The sequence below is a fragment of the Xenopus tropicalis genome, chromosome 2 (genome assembly GCF_000004195.4).
Source record: "Xenopus tropicalis strain Nigerian chromosome 2, UCB_Xtro_10.0, whole genome shotgun sequence".
NCBI classification, from domain to species: domain Eukaryota; kingdom Metazoa; phylum Chordata; class Amphibia; order Anura; family Pipidae; genus Xenopus; species Xenopus tropicalis.
This window is the reverse complement of record NC_030678.2, coordinates 100420163-100447584: the sequence shown is the minus strand read 5'-3', so window position 1 is coordinate 100447584 and position 27422 is coordinate 100420163. Positions and strand designations below refer to the sequence as shown.

The following is a 27422-nucleotide window of genomic DNA, read 5'->3' as shown; positions in this document are numbered from 1 at the left end:
AGGGTACATCTGATACTAAAGACAACAAACACAGGTCAACTAAACACAATCATTGTAAGCTTGGGACTTAAATAAATAAAATAATTAAACTAAAATATCTAAGCACATCTAAACTAAAAATGCTTTAAGCTAGTAATGGTACGATAGGATTAAGCTGGACATACACATTCAGATTTTAGTTTTCTTCTTTCGAACATTCGGATATCGATTGTATGTTTAAATGCCATAATATCAAACTAACATTCAGACTAAAATTGTACAATAAAGCAGAGGATGTTCTCAACATGACCAATCGTACGAAAGTGACTTTCTGGAAATGCATTGTAGGTCACCCAAGGATATCGTCAGATACACAATACATGTGCAGATTTTATCATTATCTAACCAGAATTTTCTAACCTGTCCAATCAAGTAAATCACAGATTGCCATGGTACGAAAATTATCGGGACGATAATTTGGAGCCTACATGCGGTGTGAAAAACTTACAAAACCACATTTCATAAGATTATAGCAGAACATGTTTGGCCAGCTTTAAGGTGGCCACACACGTGGCGATCTGCGATCTGCGACCGATGGTCGCACGAAAGATCGTCAGATCCGCCACTAACCTTCAGGGCTGAAACAGGCAGATAAGGAGGTAGAAACAATAGGATTATTACCTCCTTCTGCCGATTCAGCCCTGACGGCAGATTTTGCTCAGGTGCCTTCTATGGCGCCCGATCAAAATCTTTTAACCTAGCCGATCAGTGAGTCGACCGATATCAGCAGCTTTCTGCGATATCGGTCGACTCGCTGACTTGCCATACACGCACCGAATATCGTACGAAACGAGGTTTCGTACGATATTATCGGTGCGTGTATGGCCAGCTTTAGGCCTATAGCTCTCTGTGCCGCCTGTCAGTTGCAGCATACAATTAACAGGCATTTTTCCACTGGCGTAATTCAGTGTTGTTTGTGCCATTGGCCTTAGAGGTGACTGGTGATAAAATGACCAATGACATTTAAAGCTCTTTGAGAACTGAGATAACAGCAAAAAATACACACTAATGTATATACTAAGTTAATTATTACTGTTATATTACTGTACATTATGCCACACAGCACAGTCAGATTCTTTATGGTAGTGTGCGTCATATAGCACCTGTATATATATGTTAGTTATTAGCAGTGACAGAATTGGAATTCAATTATTTTCACTTAATTTTGTGTCATTTTCTGAGCCCTGCTACATTATATTTCTGTGTCACCGAAGTACCTAACAAAGTCTGTCTGCGAGCAAAATGTGATTTTTTCTTTGGCAAAATGTATGCTGTGCTGTTCCAAGTAAGCAGCTTAATGCAGAGTGTGAATCATGAACATATAGGAAAAAGCCATTGTACAATATGACACAGTAACCTGGCTTCAGCTATAATGTAGTCACAAATATCAACTGTCAGGATGCCCTCACCTCTGCTGTGTCTGTACATCCATCACCAGAGAGATATAGCCCTCAATGAGGGAAAAGGAAAAGAAGCGGATATGACCAGGCTCCTCGCTGCCCACCACTGAATCTTTTACTCTAAACATAAAAAGAGAAACAATTTGCTCAGTTTAGTACTGTCCAACAAAAGCAATACAGGCTCATATTCATGTTTCGCATTCAAGAAACAATAGGGATGGATCAAATCCAGGGCCTGGTTGTGGATTGTAACCCATGCACCTTTTTGTAGGATTCAGTGTCAGCTGAACCCTTTCATTCATGTTACAGCCATTAAACACAAATAGTAACAGTGTATCCGTTGGATTTAATAGCTAGTTTGGTGTCATAAAACTAACTGTCAGATTTTCCTATATCAGAATAGTTATACAAATGTCAAACAATGATTAGTGATGCACCGAATCCCAGATTTGGCAGAATCTGAGCCTTTTTCTGTCTGATTCTAATTAGGCTGAATCTGTGTGCTTGGTCAAACTGAATCCAAGCCCTAATTATCACATGATAAAAAATGATCTTATGGTTGCATTTTCCTGTGATTTGCTAATATAAGCTTTAGCCTGTAAAAAGTTGTTACTTACAAGGGACTAATATTAACACATTGCCTAAAGGTGAATAAAGGGCAGGCCATCCAGTGATTATAATATTGATCAGGGTTTAATGTTTGTTTTTATAAAATAAACAGGAGCATTATGTTTCTACTTTAGAATTGTGTAAACCCCTGCATTGTACCTACCCATTGGAGTAAAACATAACATCCATTAGGAGTGTAGTCACAGTCGGAAGTGTATAAGGGTCCAGGCTAGTTACACAAAACATATTGCTGGGACTGGAAAGTGGATGAATAACAGGCCTTTGAACTAGAAGACAAAGACATGGATGTGACTTGAAACAGATATAACTGACAAGTAAAAACATCTTTCCACTATAAAGGCAATGGTACACTCATCATATTTGGGTATCTTGCTCACTACATTTTTACGCAGCATCAAAATACATGAAACTGTTCCCTGCTGATGCCCATTGCTGGCAACAGGAATCATTTAAAAGCTCCAGCATAGGAAATTTCAGGTCGCATGAACATTGGCAGTGCCAGATTAGGTGATTACCAGTGCCAGCACTGGGGTGCATACCTAACAACATTTGAAAAATGAAAAAAGAAGACGTAGCACAGCAAAATTATTTTGACCACGCCCATTTTGCAACCACACCCCCTAAATATCACTCCCATTTTACAAAATTTGCCAGGTTATTTAAAGTTTGAACACATTTCTGGGGGTTTTGGGGTCCTGTTTTATGTGTAATATATATATATATATATATATATATATATATATATATATATATATAATTTTTTTATTTTTAAAGCTTTGTTTAAGGGATTCTAATTGAATCCCTAAAGTTACTCGATTTTTTTTTATCTCGTCTTTTATAAATAGGGCTATATAAATGACTTTCGTCCCAGAGGTTTATATAGCCATACATCATACACTTACATTCACATGCTCTTATATACACATACCAAGCTTGGGTTTCACAAATCCATTTGTTACTCCAAGGTTATCAGCAGCTACAGTTTCTCCATTTACCACTTGCAATATGGTAAACTCTGCTGCCAACGTGTGCATCACAAAAGGCAGATCCCTCTCACGTACCTAAAAACATTAATTAAACATTAATGGTCATCTGTACAGTTTTAATATGAAGGTGGTATTTTTTGTTTCTTTAGAACTTTATTCATGTGATATATTTAGTTAGATGATAACTAGATCAAGACAACACATACCAGACTATAATACTTGAATATGTGTCTAATTTGATCATGTTGGTATATTCATAAACAGCAATTTCTTACAGGATTTGTTGATCTATAAACCTGCTACTTTTTGCTATTTATTTAAGAGGAAACATAACTGAAGGGCTGAACATCTGTAAGAGTCGGTATCTGACTGGAAAACAAGACAAGTAGGTCAAGTCTACAACACACAGGCTCTCATCACGATGGCGTTAGATCTCTAAGAGAAGGAGTTGTGGAGTCAGGCCACTGAAATCTGTGTCCCCAACAGTAATTAACTTATCACAGTATTACAGTTAAAATCCTAGCAATCTAAATGCTTGCTTGGCACAAGAGTCTGGTTGTGCTTCCGAAAAATATAAACTTGTTAAGTATTATAGTACAGCGCAGTTTAGATTTTTCCACAGTGTGCCAAATATCCAATATAACACTGTTTAAAGAACAATTACATTGCAGTAAATTACGGCAAGCCTCTTTGAGACATTAGATCAACCATAGATCATTTATTTCATTATATATAAATTCTAACAAAACATCTTTTCTGTTACACCTGAGTGAGTAAATCACTAACTAAAGTCATATAATTCTACCAATCAAATGACAAAATTAAAATAAAACTGTTAATGAATGAGGAAAACAGACATAGTTACCAGTATAAAGTCAGTTTGATAGGTTGACAGCATGAACACAGAGATGTTCTGGTCTGCTAAAGGTGCAATAACTGATTTGGCAATTTTGGTCACTCCGATTGGTTGAGAGCTAGAGGAACTGCCACCTCCTGACACCACATTAAGGGCCAGCCATGTTGCATCTGCTACACTCAGGTGTTCTGAGGATGGGAGTTCTGAAAAAAGCACAAAGAAAAAGAAATATAAAAGTGAGGACAAAATCAGAATGGATCATAAAATCAGTACAGAGCAGAAATTCAATGTTAAATGGATATTTTCCAGATCAAATGTAAATTTCCATGTCCTGTAAAATAAGTACAATCCTATCTCTATCAGGTGCTCTGTTCAAAAGTAATTGCATGATAATGTTAAGCAAGCATTCTGCTATTAGCCACTTCTTCACTGGAGTCTGTGGACTAAATATATGCTCTAATAAGGGACAGTAAGAAGCACCCAGTTATATAAATACATAGCTAATACCATCTAGTACAACATATTGCAATATCTGACCAAATAATTATAGAAATATGAGTAAAAGAGAAAAATGTGAATTAAACTTAATGAACCCTTGTAATTGTTAGGCTTCTTTATTCCCAGTACTTAGTGCTAAAGCAATGTGGCATTTACAATATAGTTTTGTTCAAACCCAGTGTAAAAAGAAATCACTGTAAGGTATCAGTTTAAAATAGTACATCAAAAGAAAAAAGTAAGATAATGAAGTTCATAATGGAGGAAAAAGCAGAAGTGCTGATGTAATTGTCATATTTTGGAAACCTTGTTGGCATAAAGTTTCTTTAAAAAAATGAGCCATTGCAAGAACAGCAATACCAATATGAGCTAGACCTTTTATAACAACTGAAAATAAACATCTTGACCTTTACATACAAATACCTCTTAGTACACTTATCTCAGAGGAGACTACTTAGATTTATGATTCATGCCCATTGCCTACTAAGTGTTTTCCTCCTGCAATGACGAAAATGATCTAGTTGCTAGGCAGAAAGAAGCCTTCTATGAAAAACTGAGGGTCTTACTTGGGGCACAAAGCAATTTAAGCTGTAATCACAATCAATTATGGAAAAGCTGATAAAACACAGGAACTTAACTTTATATATATGATATATATTACAATAAAAATTTAAATGATAAAAACCCAATTGCCCTGGCTTCCTTTTGTATCTTCAGTAGAACAAGCTTTTATTTATTTAGGGAGTGATTTATTAACGTTCAAATTTTTTTTAATGTATTGCGCTTATGGTTCAAAAACTCAAATGTCTGTTATTTATTAAGTGCAAAATCCCCAAAAACTTGAATATAAGAATTCGGCAGCTAAGGCTAATGCCAGACAAGGTGCAGGGCGGATATTTTCAGCAAGCGGAAAAGCGCTTGCTGAAAATTCCTCCCTACGCCTTGTCTGGCATTAGCCTAAAAGCTTGCAAGAAATCAATAGGCAAAGTCAAGCCATATTTTCAAGATATTCAAGTTTTTCAAGTATTATTTGAGTTTGTAAACTGGAAGTTTATTTAAACGAGTTTACCATATTATTAAATAAGCAAGCATTCAAATTTCTCAAAAATGCAAGTATATTCAACAGTTGTGCAGGTAGGCCATAGTCACAATACTTATTAGGGCGAAGACACACATGGCGATTAGAGGCTGCGAGTTTTAAGTAAGTCTGTTGCTGCGACTTTACTTCCGTAGGCTACTTATCAGCCCTCACAAGTTTGTGTCATTTCAAGTCATGTGTCTTTGCCCTTATGGTCCAAAAGTCCATTTCCATTTTGAAGAAAGCAATCAAACATTCACAGAACGGTGGCAAATCATAAAGTAAACACCCTAAATCAGTAGTTGCCAAACTGCGGGGCTGGCCTCTACCTTGGGGGACCTAAAGCAGTAAAGGGTGAACTTTAGAGAGCATAGATATAACAGATAGCCAGCTTGATAGTCAATTAAGGTGAGATTTGGGAAAAAATGACTTGCCGTGCTAGATAACCTTGGCATGACTGACACCCATATGTTTTCCTACATCTGTAAAAGGCTGGCCTGGTAAGGTGGGCTTGAAATGGCAATCACTGCACTAAGTAAACCTTAAAGAGTGTCTGTAGAACTGGGGTTAATGGCTTCTGTCTGCTTGCTAGCAATGATCACCTAATCATCTGAGTTCTAAGAACCACAACATGCCAATACCAAAACACCAATATATATTATTTTAATGCTACTCATGGTACTTCCCATTGCCTGCCAGCGCAAAGCAAACCGCAAAAATTCACAAACTGTTATTGTCAATATTTGTAGAGAAAGCAAAACTCCTGGTGTGCTTTAAGTAATAAGGCAACAGGCTTCACTATAAACCCCTTTTGGCTCATAAACTGTGTTTGTCAGTATGGTGACAGGTGTGCATATGTGCCATGCTTATGGCAATTCACCAGTATTAACAATGTGTGGGAAGCATTCAATATAAAATTGAGCAATAAGCCCAATAAAAACAAAGGTACAACACTGCATGTGTCATATGATAATAACAGTTCCCAATAACTACAATGATAAGCAAATTGCTGCTGTTTTGTCACTATGTGACAGAATACCACACACACTACATTTACATAGCTACAGGTATAGTATCTATAATCCAGAATGCTTGGGAACTATGGTTTTCAGGGTTAGGGAACTTTCTGTAATTTGGATCGCTGCTAAATATCACTTAAACATTAAATAAACCCAATAGGATTATTTGGCCCCTATGTGGATTTGTACAGTTAAGTTGGGATCAAGTTCAAGGTTCTGTTTTATTATTATTTGAATTAATTGTTTAAAATGGAGTCTATGAGAGATGGCCTTCCTGTAATTTTGAGTTTTTTGGATAATGGATTTCTAGATATGGGATCCTATAGCTGTCCATCATTTTGTTAGCAATGCATGTGAGAAAACAGGGACAATTTGTATGTTTTTATTGTTAATTCATTCGAAAACCTAATGTGCTGTTTTGTAAATTAAATCCTAGCAAAAGGTTTCTCAAAGCAACTCCTATTCTTCTAGCCAAAACCCAGCGGCATGCAAGATTCTGCTGGAAATGTACATACAGCTTTTACACTTTATTCTTCAATCCTCAATGTCAAAAAGGACAGCTGCTCAAAGCGATTATTTTGTGTGAAGTGGCACCCCAGCAGTTTCTTACGTCAGGGACCTTTATTGAGTCTATTTTTATAAAGCAGTTAGTAAAGCACACTCAATTTATATAATTATAACAAGGATAAAACCTAAAATCTTAAGCTAGTTCTCACTGGAAAGGCAAGTGAAGGGCCTCTTTGTTCAGAAAGCATTCAGGAGTCTGCCTATGCTCTAGAGAAGGTAAATGTGAGCAAGGGATTACAAAAAGAAGGAAATGAAAGCTACGCATAGTACAGCAGCCAGTTATACTTTACTTTCATGCATGTGTGTTTGCAGATTGCTTTTACCAAAACAAAAATGCACCCTGGAACAATGATGTTCATATACACAGCTATTTTGGGTAACAGAATGTTAATGATTAACCGACTAGTCTTTATAGAATAAAAAACAATTCTCAAGCGATATCAAAATTGATTTTGAACATTTATCACTTGCTGTAGCTCTTCCCACCTGTTTGGCCACTCGCAAGTTTTCCCAAGTTGATGCTAAAACAATGGTGCCTTGAATAAGTATTAAAATTCACTGTCTATCAGTAAGTTAAAGGAGAAGGAAAGTCATTTTGGCATTTTACTGCCAATACATTTGCCACATTAGTGCCACCTAGAATGCTATATTTATTCTGCAGAAAACTTTATCACAATCTGAGTAAAGAGCCCTAGAAGCTTTCCCTGATTGCAGCTGCCATTTTAGCTTGGTGTTCAAAGCTCTTGTTTGCAGTCTGGCCCTTATAGCTCAGATCACACATTCATAAGGGTGGGGGGAGTGAGTTTATTGAATTCTTATGGGAGGGGGAGCAGGGGAGGGGAGAGAGGAGAGCTGTGCACACTCTGGCCCCTGGAATGAAGGACTTTTCTGAGAGAGGAAGTCAGATACCCTAAGAACACGTTTACAAAAAAGGAGACAAGAAACCCTGTGTTTCTTTTGATAGAGGACTCAGTGCAGCATTACTGTAAGTGCTTATGGTTGTATTTACATAGACCTTTCTGATATATTCTGTGTTTAAAAAAACTTAAAGGGCTGCTACATTTATTTCCTAAAACTGTAAGCTATAGAAATCGTGTTCTACCATCACTCCGCCCATTTATCCACCAGGCGGGGCTAGATGAAGTTCATTGTGGCTGTAAAGAGGGCTGCCAGCTTTTGCGGAAGGGAAGCCTGGGCAAGGCGGGAAATGTCAGGGGCAGGACAGAATCATTTTGTGGGTGGCCTTGCATTATTAGCGGGCAGGACCATGACATGGCTATTGGTGTTTGGCTGATCGCTATATCATTCACTTCAGAGTCCTATGAAGTCTTCTCTTTTATTGAGAAGGCTATTTACAACACTATTCAACTGGCCACACCCCCTAGTGTTTTCATACTACACCCACTTGTTTGCAAGGCCAAAGTCCCTTCGAGCTTTGTTGTAATGAGATTTTAATCACAGTAGGGACCTTGTGGTGAAAGGTAATAAGAAACTTGTTGCCAGCCTACCAACCAAGCAACGGTTGCTTGGGTAAGGCCAAAACTGTCAAATACAACAAAGTTTCATACAATATTCAGTGCGTGTAGGGTGGATTGACAAGGCGCCATATCGCTAAGGCTTGGATATCAGCCATCTCGTCGATCAGTCATTGTTAAAGGCGCCCAAGCAAAGTCTGCATTTAGGGCTGAATAATCACATAGGGGCAGAATTCCTATTTTTCTACCTCCTTGAAAAAATGGAAATTGTGCTCTTAAAGTTACCCGAGGCATCTTTTTGCGACCCTTGGTAACTGGCTACTCACTGCTGTCTAAGACAAGGTTCTCACCCTGTGGTAGGAGCGGCCCTGGACCGAGGGGCACAAGTGCTGCTAAATAAGCGTTTAGGGGTAGACTCTTGTGCACCTCACCTTCGTGCTCTTGCAATTGCTCCCGCCCCTTGGGTGGCAAATGACCCCTATGGTGTTCTACATTACAGAATGCCCACAAAACCCCAGAGGTTGTGTGTGGATGGCATTGTACATAACAGATCCTATTCCTGTATTTAATTCACAACAGGTGCTCTATAAGTAATTTATACAAGAAAAAAAGATAGTACTTTTGTACTCTTGAATTTGTGAAAACAGCAAAATAAGTATTGAAGAAGAATCTAATTAGAGAATTTATTTCTTGTTTGCACCACACAATCTCTCTGTATTCTTCAGTCTATGGTTTTATTACAGTGTTCAAGTACTGTCATATTGCTTTCATTAAGAGGACCCCTGGGCTCTGGCGGATCAATAGATGTACAAGGCAGCTTACTGAGCTGACAATGTAATTTCAGATGTGAACACTCCATCACACACAGGGGGTGATTCAGTGCTTCAACCCCTCCGCTAGCACCTAAATAGGTAACACAATCTGTGAAGTTACACTGCCACTGATTCACCACTGGGCAATTTTTCAGAAACAGAAAAATGCATGGCAGTAAACATACCTATAATTAAAAATGCATGTTATTCTTCATTTTATATTAGGGCACAGAATTGTTGCAGACTCTCCTAATTTAGGTCATCAAGTTTCAGTGATTAATGTGTCAAGTGCTTTTACCTCGCTTATGCCAATACCTGCATCTGAAACAATACTTCCTGATGCATATACAAAGAAAATACTGAACATAAAGAGTCACACTGCACTGTGAAAGTCACTGGTCCAATAACACAAAGTTACCAAACTACAAGAATAGGGGAAATGGCATTTATATTACCTAAGGCAGGGCAGAATCTAGCTGTAGGCAGAAGAGGCCTGTGCTTAAGGTGCACATACCTCTTCTGTCTGCCTACCCCTTCTGTCTGCTTACCCCTAATTTGGGCCCTACTTGTCACCAGGCCCAGACTGGGGTTCAAAATGCCCTGGCATTTAAAATACACAAAGGCCCAAACAGCACCCACCAGCCCAATAAATAATGACTGACTATGGTATCTTACAGCAGCACCTCTGACATTTGCACAGATTGCCAGGCCTGCATGTTCCTTAACCTTGTTCCCCGCTGTGCCGTCCCATGAGTGTGGAGTAAGGGGGCAAGAATGTAAATTGCCGGTGGGATGGCATACGCGTCGCTTTGGTTTTCCAAAGCCGCCCGAAGTTTCCTTGTGTATGCCATCCCACCTGTGATTTACATACCTGCCGGTGAGATTAGTCGCATGCAATAGCGAAGATTTATTGTGGGTGACTAATCTCCCAATCTGCCACTGCCCATATCCAAAGAAAAAAAATGAGCAAATAAATACTAGGACATGTAAAATGTTACAGTCTGTAGGAAACTTGCAGCCCAACCAACCAGTTTCATAAGGAGGGAAACAGAAAGGCAGGGGTAGGACATTGGCTGCTGCTACTGCAGAGTTCTGCTAATCACTCACAGTTATGACCATTTCCTGTGGGGAGCCTATCACCTAAAAAACTGTTTCCTCCATCAGAGGTCCAGGCAAACAAATCCTGCACTCTAGTGGCACATAAGATCTTCTTTTATTGCCTTGAAGGGGAAAATGCCTGGAAGTGCTAGTAGTGGCACTTTTTAACCCCAAAAAAAGTGCTGTAGTGCTGGTGCTACAAAGTACTGAAGTATTACCTTTTATTTATATGGATTTTATTTATATGGACATTTACACAGTACTTTTCAGGGATTAAACACCATGCATATTAGTCCCTGCTCCAGTGGAGCATTCAATCGAGGGTCCATATCAGATCTATCCACAGTAGGATCAGTTATAATCAAGAGCCAATTAACTCGCCTGTACATTTTTGAAGTGGGTGTGGAAACCCTCACAGACTCACAAACTCCTTGCAAATAGTGTTACTGGTAGGGTAGTATAACTGGTAGATCTTTCATTAGGTGTCACTTTACCATTGCCCCAAGTGCAATTGAAAAAGCACTAAAGGGTGCAAAAAATATGCCCCTTAGGGTAAAGTTTTCAGATCCTTAGAAAAATTAGCAATCAAGCTAGAGGGACTACACTGATTGCAAACTAAGTTTAAATACAATCAGTGCAGTCTTGAAATATGCAGTCTTGAAATATGTATTTATTAAAAGTGAATTTTCAAGAGCTCTGTTAATTTTACTGTTGGGCCATGCACTAACCTCCTGTGTCTGGCTAAATGGCAGAGTAGTCAAAAGCAAAGGAGTGCAGCCCTTTACTTAACTCCTGCCAATGTAAGGAAAAGTAGGAACCTAATTAAGATGAGGGGCAGCAACAAGGGGGAAAGGTAGCAGCAGAAAAAAATAGCTCAGGAGGATCGAAATCAACAATTAAAATGAGGTAAGAGAGGTCAAGTGATATGGACAGCAAGGGAGCTCAGGGAGAGAAAGGAGATATCCAAGAGAGTTTTATTTCTGGCTATACACATGCAAGACTATGTGGTAAAGGTATAGCTAACTACCTGTCACACAAGGATGGGAACTTGGGCAGGTAACTACAGCATATTGTTTTACGTGCATAGTGGTATACCAAAAGGAATATAGTTCAACTGATACGATCTACAACAAATGAAACTTGATTGCTTTGTTTTTGCACATTATTGCTGTTATGTACACTGCATCGATACTCTGTTATAATACATAATGTGTACTGTTTCTCTTGAAACTCAACAGTTTGCTCGCACTGTGTAAGTTATGTGGTTGAGATGACAATAAAAATCTGAACTGAACTGAAGTGAAAACTCCAATAATATAATTAACACATTGATCATTCTTTATATAAACTCAGGGGCATATTCTAACATGCTGATTATGTATAGGAAAAAAATAATGTTTATTTCTAGGCAATGTGACTTAATCTATTCAACAGTATGATATATTCATTAACGCTAATATTAGGTTCTTGGATGCTCAGGCTGAACAGCTGCCAAACACATTAGGCTAAATATAGATATACTATATGATCTGTAAATGGAACACAAGCATTCTCTAGGAAAATGAAAAATGCTTCACAGTTTGAATGATACCACAAGTGCAGTACTGTAAACAGAAGTGAACTGCACAGGCCAAAACCAGGGACATTTATGTGGAAACTAACACCGATGTCTAAAATACGTGCAATAAAAAAGCGAGTCTTAAAAATATGTTCTGCCTAGAGCATAATATTTGTTGTAATAAACAGCAACCACAACATAACAATATGCATATCTCTTGTCTAACAACACCAGTAGCACTGATGAAACTCACACAAATATTGCTACTGTTGTATTTCATACTGAAAATGCATTTAAGACATATAGCTAAAGGCTTAGACATTTTTTTACTGTATTTAGCTTTTCTTACTATAACCCTACTGGTTCCTCCATGTAGTTATTCTAAACTATGAAATTTAACAAGATCAAAGCAGGTTGTCAAAAGTCTGGATGCATGGCTCTGAAATTATAGTTGTATTAGTGCTATTAAACTAGTAATTAAGTAATTAGTAATAGTAATAACTAAGTAATTAGTAAAATAAGATAAACAGAAGGGGATACATGAATAGCTGTGCTCAAAATTCCTTAAATGGGGAACAAAACTACCCTGTGGATTTTTAACCACGGCCACTCCCTAAAGAGGGCCCCCCCTGCCCCTACCCAAGCCACATCAACCACTCACCGATGGATGCCCCCATTCCCTGCTGCCAGTGAACCAAATGCAGAGCTTCACCGTGGGGTTGAAATGTTTGCCAACAAGAGTATTCACACTGGAAATTAACCCACCCAACTCTTATTGCACAGTGCATGGGAACGGGGGCACCTTCAGGAACCAAACTGGCACATTTGGGGAGGGTCCAAAAGGGAAGGGGGTTAAAACCCCATAGTGGGTTAATCGTTAAAGAGAAAGTTCACCTTTGGCATGCTATAGATTGGACTATTCTGCAAAACTTTTTAACTAGTCTTCATTTTTAAGTTTTTTAAAATGTCAAGCTTGACAGCTGCACAACAAGAAAAGTAATTAAATTAAAACACCCAAAAAATATAAAGACTATTTTACAGTGGCTTAGAATGCCACCATCTTCATCATATTAAGCCATATACTTCAGAAAGCAAATGTTTAGAATGTTTACATCAGGTAAACTCTTTTATGCAAATAAGCCCATTGGTGATGTGAAAAATCAATTTAAAAATCACTTTATAGAAAAAAAAATAAATGCCCTTATTAAAAGCACTTTATGGAATTAAAAAAATGAAAAATATTTTTTTGCAATTGTGAAAAGATGCAATTTTTACTCAAATTTACTTGTCAAACTGGAATTAAATAGTAGTAAATAGCACATTGTACTGTCTGAAATTCTGCACTGGTCTATAAAAAAAATCATATTTTGTTTAAAAATGCCTGTTTTATTTAGCAGGGGGAAAAGTCCAGAGTTTGTATTATCAAAGGCTCCAGTGAACACAGACCATGTGGCATTTTGTTTCTGTGGCTAAAAACACTGCATGTGAAAAACAAAACTAGTAATTTTCCTTTTTTTGGTATTATTAATCCCTTGTGTAAGGGTAAATGACCAATTTTTTACCTTGAGGCAATACCAGGTATATCACTTGAGGCATGTGATTACCTCCTGTTTTTGAGAACCAGTAACATTAACAGTAACAAAAAGTGAAGATATAACACTTAATTGGAGAGACAAGAATACCTTTTGACCCCTGAGTATCTTCTCATGTAAGAACCAAACCCATTGTTTTCTGCACAGCTTATCAGTTATTCTCCTTTTTTTATAAGGCTGTTTCCACAAAGAGCTGCTTGTTTATTTAAATCACATGCATTTGTTGTTACTGTTCCTTATGAAGCCCACCCTCTGTCTTCCGGTTGGCTGTATATGAGCCTCAGAAATTTATTTTTTAGTATATAAATACAAAGGTAAATTAAAAAGAGAAGTATGGCGCTAATTAACTAACAAAGGTGCTAAATTGTACCATTCCTCTCCAATGAGCTCTATTGAGATCTAATGAGAACTATTTTGTAATTTAGCTCCATAACATGTCTTTTAGAAACCTTAGGGAAGGATTGTAATAAAAATTGTAAATGCTGAGTAAAATGGCATTTTGTGAATGTTTAGTGCTGTTCACAATATAACACTGCGAACTAAACATATTATTACATTGCAAAGGTTAAAGGAGACGGAAAGGCTAATAAAGAGTTAATCTCAAGCTGCAGGCTTACCTTCAGTTCTCTCAATAGTGCCCTTAAGTCTCCCCATATTTCTCCCGATCAGATGATCAGAAGCCTCATAGGGGAAAAAAACGCTGAACTAGAGGACTCAATGCAGCTTTTCTGTGAGTGCTTATGGCTGTATTTACATAGACCTTTCTGATAAAGCTTACTTAGTTTTTACCTTTCCTTCTCCTTTAAACAACTGCTTGAAAATGGCGTAATTGTGACCATGACTTTTTCATTAAGAAGTTTTATTACATTCACTGCGCACATGCGCAAACTAAAAACAATTGCAATCGCAAACCTACGAAACCAAGAAATGCAAAGGGTTCACTAACTTGGTATTTTGTCATGCAACAAAGTGCCATTTTGGTCCCATTGCGACCGTACATATAACATTCCCCCACTTGTATGTATTCTATAATGATTTTTATGGTATAGTCTTCATTACTAAATTAAACTGTGTACATTGCAATTAATTTACTCCTGAGCTTTCAGAAACAGCTAGCACTTCACAATATAACTGCTTTCAGATAAGCTATTGTTTCTTTTACTCAGTGTAACTGGAGGAACCATGGCTTGGGTTGGACTTTTTAGCGATTTTTAGCAAAGCAGGTGCCAGGGAAATGCAATCTTGTTATTTTCCCATGTTTCTGCTGATCTGCTGCTGGTGGGAAAGGGAGGGGAGGTTATATCACACCAATTTGCAGTAGTAAAGTGTGACTGAAGTTTATCAGAGCACAAATCAAATGGCTGAGAGTACCTGGGAAACTAAAAACATATATAGCACCACGTCAAATTTCAAAATGAAATGAAAAATGGATTTCAATGCAGGATTCTGCTTGTGGGGCTTTATTAACGGATGCATGTTTTCCTGTGACAGATTGCCTTTAAAAAAAGCATGCACATTTCAGAAGGTAACTGTGGCTCTGCAGGTCCAATTACATTTTTCTTTTATTTTTGTGCATTCCCTACAGCAGAGACCCATTAGTAATTCGGAATTTACTGTGCACTGCAAGTAATTTCAAGTGCTTGTACTCTAAGAGAGCACCTTTATTTTGATAAGAAAACCCAGCAAGGATTATTATATTAAGGCAGATAAACTGAAGTGTCCTTATTATGAGATAAGAGAGCTTTCAGAAAGTTTCACTGCAGAGAAATCATGTTGAAATGAAAACCTATAATCATACACTAACTGTTACAGTATATATAGAATCAAGTTTCTCCCACAGGAAACAGACTCTAATTAAAGCTATTTGCAACTTGTATGAAAACATATTAAGTTATCTCAGTGTGAGCAGATTAAGTAACTGGTGTATTATAGATCATTGGCCCTAGGAGAATTCTTTCCATGTAATAAATGGGCACAAACCACAAAGCAGCTCCACTCTTAGGGGCTGATTTACTTACCCACGAACGGGTCGAATGGAGTCCGATTGCGTTTTTTTCGAAATGATCGGTATTTTGCGATTTTTTCGTATGTTTTGCGATTTTTTCGGATTCTTTACGAATTTTTTCGTTTACCAATACGATTTTTGCTTAAAAACGCGAGTTTTCATATCCATTACTTAACGCTACGAAAAATGCGCAACTTTTCGCGTAAGTTTTAATCGCTACGAAAAATGCGAAACTTTTTACGCACTTTCGTATGGATACGGAAAACTCGCGTTTTTACGCAAAAATCTATTTGGTAACAAAAAATTCGTAAAGAATCGAAAAAATCGCAAAACATACGAAAAAGTCGCAAAATGTTCGTTTTCAAGTCGGAACTTTTCCAATTCGGGTCGGATTCGTGGGTTAGTAAATCAGCCCCTTAGTAAGGCATGTACAAACCCCAGTTCTAATTATCAGATAGTACTCTTTTTACTGACTTACCATAATTCTGCCCAAACTAGTGAAAACTTTTAATTAGTGTGGTTGTATTTAGGGTGGTTTAATAGTTAGCACTCTTGCCTTGTAGTAAACCTGAGTTAATTCCAAACTGGCAACCATCTGCATAGAGTTTTATCTTGTGCCCCCTCTGCTCACATACATGATTCTGGTGACACATAAAAAAATTACTGTATAGTCATTTAGGGTGTAAGAACAAGGTGAGGGAAGAAGATTGAAAGGTTGATCAAAATTAAGTTTCATGGCATACATGGTAGTGGAAAGACTATTTCCCAACAATTTGGACCAGGACATCTTAGGACAAGTCTCTGATCAATGCAGGTCCCACCCAGTTACATCACTGTTATGCTAAAAACCTACTTTAAAGTCAGAATATACTGATGATAACATACCTTTTAAAATGCCAGCATACTGCAATTGCATATTTTATTCTTTCTACTAATTTGTTTAAAGAAAGTCTCAAACTCTTTGGAGCAACACCATAGAAAACATCAAACTGTGCCAGTGTTGATATGATCCCATAGGGGAATGCACAAACGTGCTAGAGGGTTTGACAATTATCCTTACACTATATCACAGCAAAATCCAATGAAATTAAATATTACTTCAAGTACCCAACACCTGCATACTTTTCTATAATAGGGATCCTCAACTACCATAGCTCTGCAGGTGTTGGCAAAAAATGGGACATAACTCCTCAACAGCATGAGGCAACGCTGGGAGTTGAACATGAGCTGCAGCTAGAGAATGCCAGAGGGTGTAAATGTCTGAGTTACAATTTTAATTTAAAAAGCACTCTGGAATACTAAGTATGACTGCTGGCAGAATTTTCCACTTTAGAATACATGTTCATTTATTAGATCTCAATGACAGTGCAGAATGCAACATTCTTTCAATACAATTGGGCTTTAACACTATATTTGCACTGATCCGATAAGATAGTACATGAAGTATGTGGGCAAACAAAGCCTACTGCTGATAAAACACTTTAAATATACAACATTCCACATATTTCTCTTTTCCTGGGTGGGTGGAAACAACAATGCAGGTTACTGTTCCATTCTATGAGCCGGTTAACAAACTCACAGCAACCAAGTAAATTAAAAATATGCACAAGATTCCAGCTCCAGTTTTTTGTAGACTAAACAGGGGTGGCAGTGGGTGTGAAAAGGCGCTTGCGAGGGGACATGATTACTTTTTACAAGTACATAAGAGGGAGCTATAGACAACAAGCAGGGGATTTTTTCATAGAACCAGAGGCCACCTATTTGATTTTGATGCAGTGAAAGTAGTTTTTCACCATGAGGGCAGTGAGGTTGTGGAATGCAATGCCAGGAGCTGTTGTGCTGGCAGACTCTATTATAATGCCTTTCAAAGGGGCTTGAATGATTTCTAGAACAAAAAATAATATCCAAGGCTATTGTAAAACCTACAGTTAGTTTAGTGTAAGTTTAGGCTTATAAACTTATATACAGTATATAGGGTCAGAAACAAATCAATATGGTGAAAAAAAAAACCCACAATGCATTCAATAAAGAAAAGAAACAAAACAGGAAATTAACCATTTTTTCATAAAGAGCAAGTAACTTTAATTTAACTTCAACTGTCTTTCTACATACAGTATCTAATTTACAGATATAAAAATAAACTTGTAGGCTACATCCTTTGCATGATCTGTTCTCTATACTAGGCAATTACCTAATTTATTAGAAACTACCTTAATGTTTACCTCAGATCATGTTCAGAATCAATAACCTTACAAAAGGAAGTTTAGTAGCCATAAGTAGAGGTTTCTGTCATCATAAACGCAAATATGGTGGGGGTGCTACAGGGCAGGGACTTCCTTCCTCTTGTAGAACAGTAATAGTATTTTTTGTTTCCTCTCAAGGCAACTTCGGCGGTCGCGGCGCCGCGTATACCATCCCACCGGCGATTTACATTCTCACTGGTGGGATGGCATATCGGGGAGATTTGTCGTGGGCGACTAATCTCCCCGTGTGCCACAGCTCTAAATGTACGCATATTTATGGAAAATATTAAATGGGTTAACCACAATCATACTGAGTCATGGGAACAAATCACAGATCTCATTTTACCATTCAATTTCAAGAAAAAGAAGTGTAAAAGTTGCAGTGAAAAATCTTAATATCCAACTTGAATGCTAAAGATACACTTCCATTTGACTTCCAGACACCTTGAAGTTATTTTTATTTTGAGTGAAGTTAGATTTCTTTATTTTCTTTTAAATAAATCTCGACACAAATTGCAGTAAAAAAAAGATGTGAAAATAGCAACAATCACATTTTATTAATAAATCCCATATATCCACAAAACCATCATAAAAATGATGTCTTATTATTTAAAGGAGAAAGAAAGGTAAAAACTAAGTAAGCTTTATCAGAAAGGTCTATGTAAATAGAGCCATAAGCACTCACGGAAACGCTGCACTGACTTCTCTGAAAAAACATTAGTTGTGTCTGTAATTCCTGTGCCAGAGACATGCAGCTTTCTGTTCTCTGCTCTTTCCTGCTCCCCCCTCTCTCAAGAATGCTAAGAACTCACTCCCCCCCCTTAGGAATGTGGATCTGAGCCAATCAGCAGGAAGCTGACTCATAGGGGGAGATTTATTAAGACACAAACGCTCCGAGAGCATTTTCACCAATTTTTTCGCGCTTGCGTGACTTTTTCGTACGCTTGCACGGAAAATTCGGAAAGGTTCTGCTGCTGTTTACAATCGTTCGGTACAAATATTTTGTGACTTTCCGATCGCCAATACGATATTATCGTGACTAATACGATCTTTTCCTAAACATTTCTATGATATTTGCGGTCTTCAGAAATTATCGTATCCAATCCAAATTTTTCCCATACGAGATTCGAACTCGTGTTTTAAAGAATCGGCCCCATAGTCTTACTAACTGAGCATATTCACTTGGTCTGCATGTCTGTGCAGGAGCGAGGCATTATGGGAACTTTCTTTACAGAGCTCAGTGTTTTTTTTTCCCTATGAAGCTTCTGATCATCTGAACGGGAGAAATATGGGGAGACTTAAGGGCACTATTGAGAGAACTGAAAGTATGCCTGCAGCTTGAGATTAACTCTTTACTAGCCTTTCCTTCTCCTTTAAAGAAGTAATCAAGTTCTAGTACATTGTTTGCTGATATATTTGTACCAGAGCATAGACTGCATGTGTCCATTAACAAATAATGTCCATGTTACTTTTATTTGTTCTTATGATGGAAATTATTTGCATTGATTTGACAAGTTCAATACAGACTTGCATTGTGTTAAAATTTATTATCTTGGTCACATTGGAGTGTTGTAGTTAAGCGCTGCTCATCCCTAACACCTGACTGAAGGCAACAGAATTGACTACTTTGAGCATGAAATCAATTTGTTTCACTTTCATGTGCGAATTAGAGCAACAAATTGGTACAATTAAAAAACAAACAAAATAACATTTTCCTCATTTAACCAACCTACTTTGATTTATGCCTTTTTATCTTTCTGTATTACTACACTAGAAGCTTGGATCTATAAACCACACTAGAAGCTTGGATTGAAACGTCAGTTTATAAAAGGCACGTTATATAATGTATAAAGTACCATCAACAAGACCATGACTGGCAAGTTTAAAATATATTCTTGCCCTTACTTATAAAAATTAGATTAGTTTATTTGACATTGTGACTCATGATAAGGCCTTTCCACATACTAGAATATATGTATAGTTCAAGTTCTGCTCTCACCTTAGTTAATTGGAAAACATGTGGATCGCTGCCTACCTTTCAAAATAAGTCTTAACTAACTCTAAACAATTAATTTCCTGCTGAGCCATGTGGCTCAAATATAGTTCATGAGGAAAAGGTATTAAACGAACAGAAAGATTCTAAGTATTGCTAGCAAAACACTCACAATATCACATGATCACTCACAATATCACATGATCAGGACCAATTATTGGGCTCTTCATCACTGTTTTGTTTGGGAAAATTGCTTTGTATTTTTCAATATAGAACCAAACGGACACCCAAATAGCTTATCCTCACTATTCTATTTGCACTCCTCAAGTGGATCACAAATGTGGAACAGGGTTGAATGAGGGCTCCTGTTAGACATCTATTTTACTGGTCTTTTATTGATTCTTTGGTATAGAAGGCCTAATAGCAGAAACAGTTAAGGCTCTTGAATTAGAGCATGCGTTGGGGGTCACTGTAGGTACACCAAAATGTACGCGAGCAGACAAATTGTTTGTACATTCCCTCTTTGTTCCCCTCCTCAAGTTCAGACAGCCTCCTCCTCCAGTCATTGGACTCTTTCCAAACTATTTCTGTCCCCATATTATTAATCAGATGACACTACTATGGCTTGAATGTGTAAATATTTTTCTCTTGTTTTATCCCCAGCTTCTATGAATGTGCTGCTGACTTACAGTTAAAGCCTTGCTTATGCTGCCACTATCTAGCCACTACCATCCTTATCAACAGTGACCTCTTATACAATATATTTCCTTTATGGATGTCAGTAGTGGGTCTTAACACAAAAAGTAGTTGCCGAGTTACATGCCAGTAACTTTACAAGAAGCAGATGATAGAACTAGAGTTAGAAGAGGATAACCCCATGATTTATGAATACTCTGGGGAAGAGGTCCAAAAATATAAATATCAGTAAAGCAACAAACAAATAAAAACACTTTGGCTAAGTGGTGCTATTATTAAGCTATTTACCATGCCAGTGATTCATCCCAGAACATCTAATAAGTTTACAGATGAGCTCTCATAGAATACTTCTTATGGTATATAGGGGCCACAAAGATGAGGTCACTAATATCCAAACAACACTGGAACGTGACAATGATGTGGCCAAGTTTGAAAAAGATGCAAATAAAATAATACATTTATTTATATGAGCAGTTAACACTTTGCTTAGAGTCACAGTGCATGGTGGCACAGAAAACACCCATCTATCCCAGACAGATAGCAGCATTCAAAAACATAGCAGAACTTTTGCTGTAAAGACAAGTATAGTTTGACTCTTACATTTATGAACTGCAGGCAAGCTAACATTGTAACAAAATGTGCAGATAATCCAAAAAGAGGATACTAAGCGTAAAATGCCGTAGGGCTAAATTTAGTCCCATGAGAGCCAGATGGAAAACACTGACTTAGCATTACACCGGAGAACAGTTTAATTTATATAAAAAAAAAAAAAAAAAAAAAGCATTACGCACAGCTAAAATTACTGGAAATCTAAAAATGCAAGTACTAATAAAAGCGCATATGTATAAGTACTAAAATAATCTCTCAGAATTGTGCAATAATTTATGCATGAGTGCAAAGAAGCAAAATTGTGTTGTACAATGTAAGACAAATAGACCTTATATATATCTGTGCCAGAAATCTAACAGAAGGTGCAGCATTATGCTGTTCACTTTTTACCACTTGGTGCATCTAATATACCATGTATTCTGGGGCCAGATTACCAAAACAATCAAACAATCAAACAATCAAGCACATCAACAAGCTGGAGCCATAAATGCCTTATAGAAATAACACAATTTCTGAAAAGTACCAGCAGTACTTGAGTCTTACCTGGGACAAGGCACTAGGTGTCCCTCTAATCACAATTTCCATGCATAGACTGAATCATTTGCCATCACTATATAATCATCTTAATTTTTTATTTATATATTAGGAAACAGCCTTTTTAAATGATCCTTCATTTACACAGTCTTGACACGTTTATACAGCACTTTACTGTTTTACAGAGAGTATTTCTTATTCACATGAATACCCCACAATGCTGTTTAACCTGCTTGTTAGATAGCTCAAGACAGACCTTTGCTTTGAAACATTTGCTTTGGCCTTAGCATCATACACAAAGAAAAACATATTGGGAACAAAAAACAGTTTAAAAAACAGTAAAGAAGAAAAATAATTTAAACAGACAAGGGTTTCACTGTATTAGAATGTATATAAACACAAATCATTCATTTTTATTTGAAGTTACAGACCCCACTGATATTGGTTAAATATAAATCAACTAAAAATATACAGCCTTTTCACGATCTTTAATGTCATAATATAGTTCTTAAAGGTTACCTAAGCTATTTAAAAGTTGTTACAATTTGTAACATCAGTTTTTAAGTCCTCCCTCCCCTGCCAGGATTTCAAATTCTGCAGAAAGAGAAGAACTGTTTTGCAGCTCGATTTCAGCATATAAAATGGTTATTATTGTTCATGTTTTTTGAAGGAACAGATTAGAACGGGGGATTAGCTGGGGTTTCTGTGTTGTATGGCGCTCTTTAACAAATATTGGTTCAGAAGCCTGAGTTCCCCTTTAATGAGATACTTATACTGCTTTGATTGAATGGTCTGCTTGTCCTGATATATTTTCTAACACATGTTGCTCTTATAGCTTTAATGGAGAGATCTAACATGTGGAGTCAGCACAAACTTTTGTTTGTAAACAGGTATTTATCAAATACACACCTACCCTAAATATTTTTTCCTTTTTAATAATTATAACTGGACTAAACAAGATCAATTCAGAGGCCTTAAATGTACCAATTTTATGAAAGATTCATAGTTATAGCCCATCTATGCATTTCCAAATGAAGCAAGTTCATCTGAACAAGTTATAACTTGCACAAAACCCAGACAATAAGCATGATAGCATCCTTGCATTAGTACTCTCAGTTCAGACCAGCCTGGTAAATAAAGCTACTAGGGAATTATGCAATAAAGCACATAATTTAGACAAGAAATAATGCAGTGTGATTAAGGCTAAACTACACATGGGCCATTAGACTCACTGGATTTGGTACAGATCACCTCTTTTAAATGATATACAATTAGAGTACATGGCATAATCAACCTTTGTGTTGTTTGCACTTCTCAGTAGTGCTCTTTTAGTAGCCATGGAGATACTCCTGTGTCCTTGGCACCATATTAATTCTGTTGCAGAACCATGATGACTAATTCAGAACGAGTCATTTGTAGAATTAACTTAAAGGATACAATATATGCAGGTCACCAATGGCTTTCAAGAAACAGCTTATTCATATAAGCTCCTGTAACAATATTCTTTGTAGTAGTTATAAAAAAATAGGTCCTAGCTAATTAAAAAGGTTTAAAAGGAAAAGGTCTGATAAAAAAATAGATTTTCAGCTTTTAAATGAAAAAGACACCAGCATGGCATACAAAAGAAAGGGCAATAACAGGACCAGCTGGTGTACATAACACCCCTATGCCACAAGCTGCATTCAAAATGTTGTCATTACATTTGTGAAACTCAGAAAACACTTTCGAAAATGTAGCACAACAAAGCATAAATAAATGGCACAACACTGGAGTCAAGCAAGAACAAATTAAGAAAAAACATCTGATTATAGACTTTATATTATACTAAGGGGCTGATTTACTTACCCACGAACGGGTCGAATGGAGTCCGATTGCGTTTTTTTCGTAATGATCGGTATTTTGCGATTTTTTCGTATGTTTTGCGATTTTTTCGGATTCTTTACGAATTTTTCGTTACCAATACGATTTTTGCGTAAAAACGCGAGTTTTCCTATCCATTACGAAAGTTGCGTAAAAAGTTGCGCATTTTTTAGTAGCGTTAAAACTTACGCGAAAAATGCGCAACTTTTCGCGTAAGTTTTAACGCTACGAAAAATGCGCAACTTTTTACGCAACTTTCGTAATGGATACGAAAAACTCGCGTTTTTACGCAAAAATCGTATTGGTAACGAAAAATTCGTACAGAATCCGAAAAAATCGCAAAACATACGAAAAAGTCGCAAAATGTTCGTTTTCAAGTCGGAACTTTTCCAATTCGGGTCGGATTCGTGGGTTAGTAAATCAGCCCCTAAAGGTACTTACAAAAAACAGTTTTTAATAACAAAGCACAATAGTCCACTCTGCACCCCTTAACTTTTTAATGAGTTGCAGCCTTTAGCATTCAGTGGTCTCCTGCATGGCAGTTACACCGGTGACCGGTGACGTATATAAAGACGAACCCATCACTAAGGGGTATATTTATCATGCTGTGCAAAAAGTGTAGTAAAACATTACCGGTGATGTTGCTCATAGCTGCCAATCAGATGCTTTGCTTTGATTTTCTAACTGTTGAATTCTAATTGCTGATTGGTTGCCCTGGGCAACATCACCAGTAATGCTTCACTCCATTTTTTACACAGCATGATAAATACACCCCTAGTAACCTCAAACAGAAAAACATTTTGTAAGCAGACAATCAGATCTCAAACTTTCATCTTTAATTCTCCATGAAATATTATATTTGGTTAAAGAATGAAATCCTAAATGCAGGACAGACAGAATATAGCACATAGATATTTTCTACTTTTCACACAGGTAAATACATTTTTCTGCATTTACCTATATATTTGGTCCATGCTTAATAAGAAATATAAATGACTTGGCATGTGACTTCCCTTTATAAACGCACGTAGATCCAACAACACGCAATGTATATGGAGCCAAAAACATTTTCATAATTTGGATCTTGTGATAATGCTACCACACTAGAAATAGTAAAGCATATATGAGTCACACAGGAATTTGGAGAGCTGTCAAAAAGTAAATTCTCATATCCTTAGAACAAACATAAGCCATGAATAATCTGTAAATATATACTCAGGGAAAGTTGTTAGTTGTGTCATTAATTTAAGTAGGTGCATTTGGGGTGGCACTTTATGTAACATTTATTATGTTTATCACAAGGAATTTTTTACACACTACATTGTGTATAAGTATAAGGATATTAAAAGTTCCTCGGTTTTTCCATGACCTGTACTTGGACAGTATATATACTTTTTTATATATACAGTATATATATATATATATAACTGCTTGTTAGGGTTACTAAATATAAAAGACATAAAAACAATATTTACCAACTGGAATTACATGTCTTTGTCAGTAAGGTATACAAACAGATAAAAATTAACAGCTTAATAATAGGTCTTTGAATGAGCTGAAACCTAACATTCAGGCCCGGATTTGTGGAGAGGCCACAAAGGCCCGGGCCTAGGGCGGCAGAAGTTTAGGGGCGGCATGCCGCCCCGCCGCAAGAACATTTTTAAATTTTGCTCCCATATGGAGCAGTCGGGACCTCTCCCCACTGCTCCGTATGGGAGTTAAAAAGAGCGTTCACGCATGCGCAATGAGGAGCTGGCGCTTTGCGCATGCGCACTGGGGTGCGCGTTTGCGCATGCGCACTGGGGTGCGCGTTTGCGCATGCGCATGGGGGACTCCCACAGGGGCGGCCTCGGGGCGCACCGGATAGAAATCCGGCCCTGCTAACATTTCACTACAGAAGTAAACAATTCTGTAATTGTTATAGAAAGGTGAAGCTGATGGTACAGTTGTATGGAATAAAATTACATGGAAGCAAATATATAAAAAAACAAAACAAAAAAAAGCACTCGGTAAATGTGGCCATACACAGGACTGTGTATGGAGCCCTCAGACGGATATGTCCAACCAATATCTGGCTGAAAATCGGGCAGATGTTGATCAGGTTTAAAACTTCCATTGAGGAAAGGAGCGCATCAGCTTGTTGATGCTGTCACTGCCCTGATGGCTTGCATCCTGCCAATATGATCTTATTTGCGCCTTTGGCCCAAACCATTAGATCAATCCAATATTGCTCACTTCACGGTGGGCATATTGGGGTAAGATATCCTCAAATTTTTCAGTGTTTGGCCAGCTTAAAGTATGACCTCAATATATATTGTCTGTTGAAGTTTAAAGAAATAAAAAAATGGAATACCTTCAATTTAGTAGAAAAAAAGTAGTGCAAACTAGCAATCTTGGGAATGATCTTTAATCTAATTACTGCATTACTGATTAGTTCACATAATATGCTATCTATTTTAAAAACTGCAAATGAGAAGTGTTTAGTAGCACTAAAAATAAGGAAAGTAGTACCATAAAATAAGTGTAAACAAGGGAATGGACACAACAAATATTTCCTCCTATCATGATTATGTTTCAGTTTTCTTTGTTGGGTATCATCTGTAATGTATCTGTAGATATTACACTCATCTTAATTTGAGTATAAAACCAGAGAATTATAGAAATCAGGGGGGACATCACCTACATTGAAAAAACGTGGTTCTTCAAAATATTCTTGCAAATCATGTGGGATTCTGGCATATGGAAAAACACAGTGATGAGCCTTTTGTACCCAATGCTAAATCACCCATTCTCTTGCTTACTAATAAATCGTTAACATTAAACACAGAGGGTAAACATGAAGAGTTATTGTATTTAGTATTGAAAAGTATAAAGCTTTATTAGATATACTGTAACTACTAATTACTGGATATCATGAACTGGATGGATGGATGAATGAATGAAAACCTTTAAGTATAAACCATCACAGTTTCATTTCTTTAAACACAACAATACTGAAATTGAGTGTGGGAAATAGTTGTTTCAATGTGACTTGCAAACCTAGGTGGATTAACAAGCATTACTACCAGGTTTTGTACCTGACAAAATGATTTATTAACCTACTAAGATACCATCCCCTTGGTATTCACAGGCGGTTTTCAAAAATTATTCAGCAGATCAAATAAGACCACATAAGAAATGATCAATTATTTAATGTTAATTAAGCCTGAATATTTGTTAAGTAATTATTTTCCATTAAGCCTCTGTTTATATGTGGAGAATGTCATAAAAAGCAAAAAAACTAAACAAAACCTCATCATAGTATTAATTGGCAAAAGAGGTGCCATTTTGAAATAATGAGATGCAAACTTGCACAGTAAGGAACTTCCACTGTGACACAAGTATTTTGCTTCTAAAGACAAATGCAATATACAATCTAAAAATGTTACATCCAATTTGATTCTTTCATCCATAGACTTGAAAACAATTCAACGTTCTCTGTAAATTGCTGCTTGGTATGTCAGCTCTGTATAAGTAAAAGATCTGCTGTTGCTTCCATGGAAGATCAAATTGCAGTGATAGAACAGATAGATGTCTATGCAGAAGTGTAGGCATGTGAAGTTCTTGGTCAGCTGATGAACTAATAAAAATTCTGAATTTATTTATTACTCAGCTTGGTTTGCCAATTTGGTTAATTGTGGTGCAAGTACATTAGGCTGATGCCACACGTGGCGTTTTTACGCTGCGTATTTTCTAATTCTCTCGGCGGCTGAAAAACGCCTGATATCATCATCCATAGAAATAGCTTGAAAAGACGCGCAGCAAACCACACAAAGCAGAAATACGCTAGAAAACGCCTAAGCACAGATTTTTCAAGCGTTGGCTGAAATACGCCAGT

The 27422-nt window shown here is 37.1% G+C and overlaps 1 protein-coding gene across 1 annotated transcript in view; it reads right to left on the bottom strand.

Moving 5' to 3' along the window:
• castor2 (cytosolic arginine sensor for mTORC1 subunit 2) overlaps positions 1-27422 on the bottom strand; it is a 127936-nt gene that overhangs the window by 6326 nt on the left and 94188 nt on the right. Inside the window, 4 exon segments of the mRNA NM_001011019.1 lie at positions 1449-1559; positions 2212-2335; positions 2998-3130; positions 3921-4114. Of these exon segments, the coding sequence (NP_001011019.1) occupies positions 1449-1559; positions 2212-2335; positions 2998-3130; positions 3921-4114 (562 nt within the window).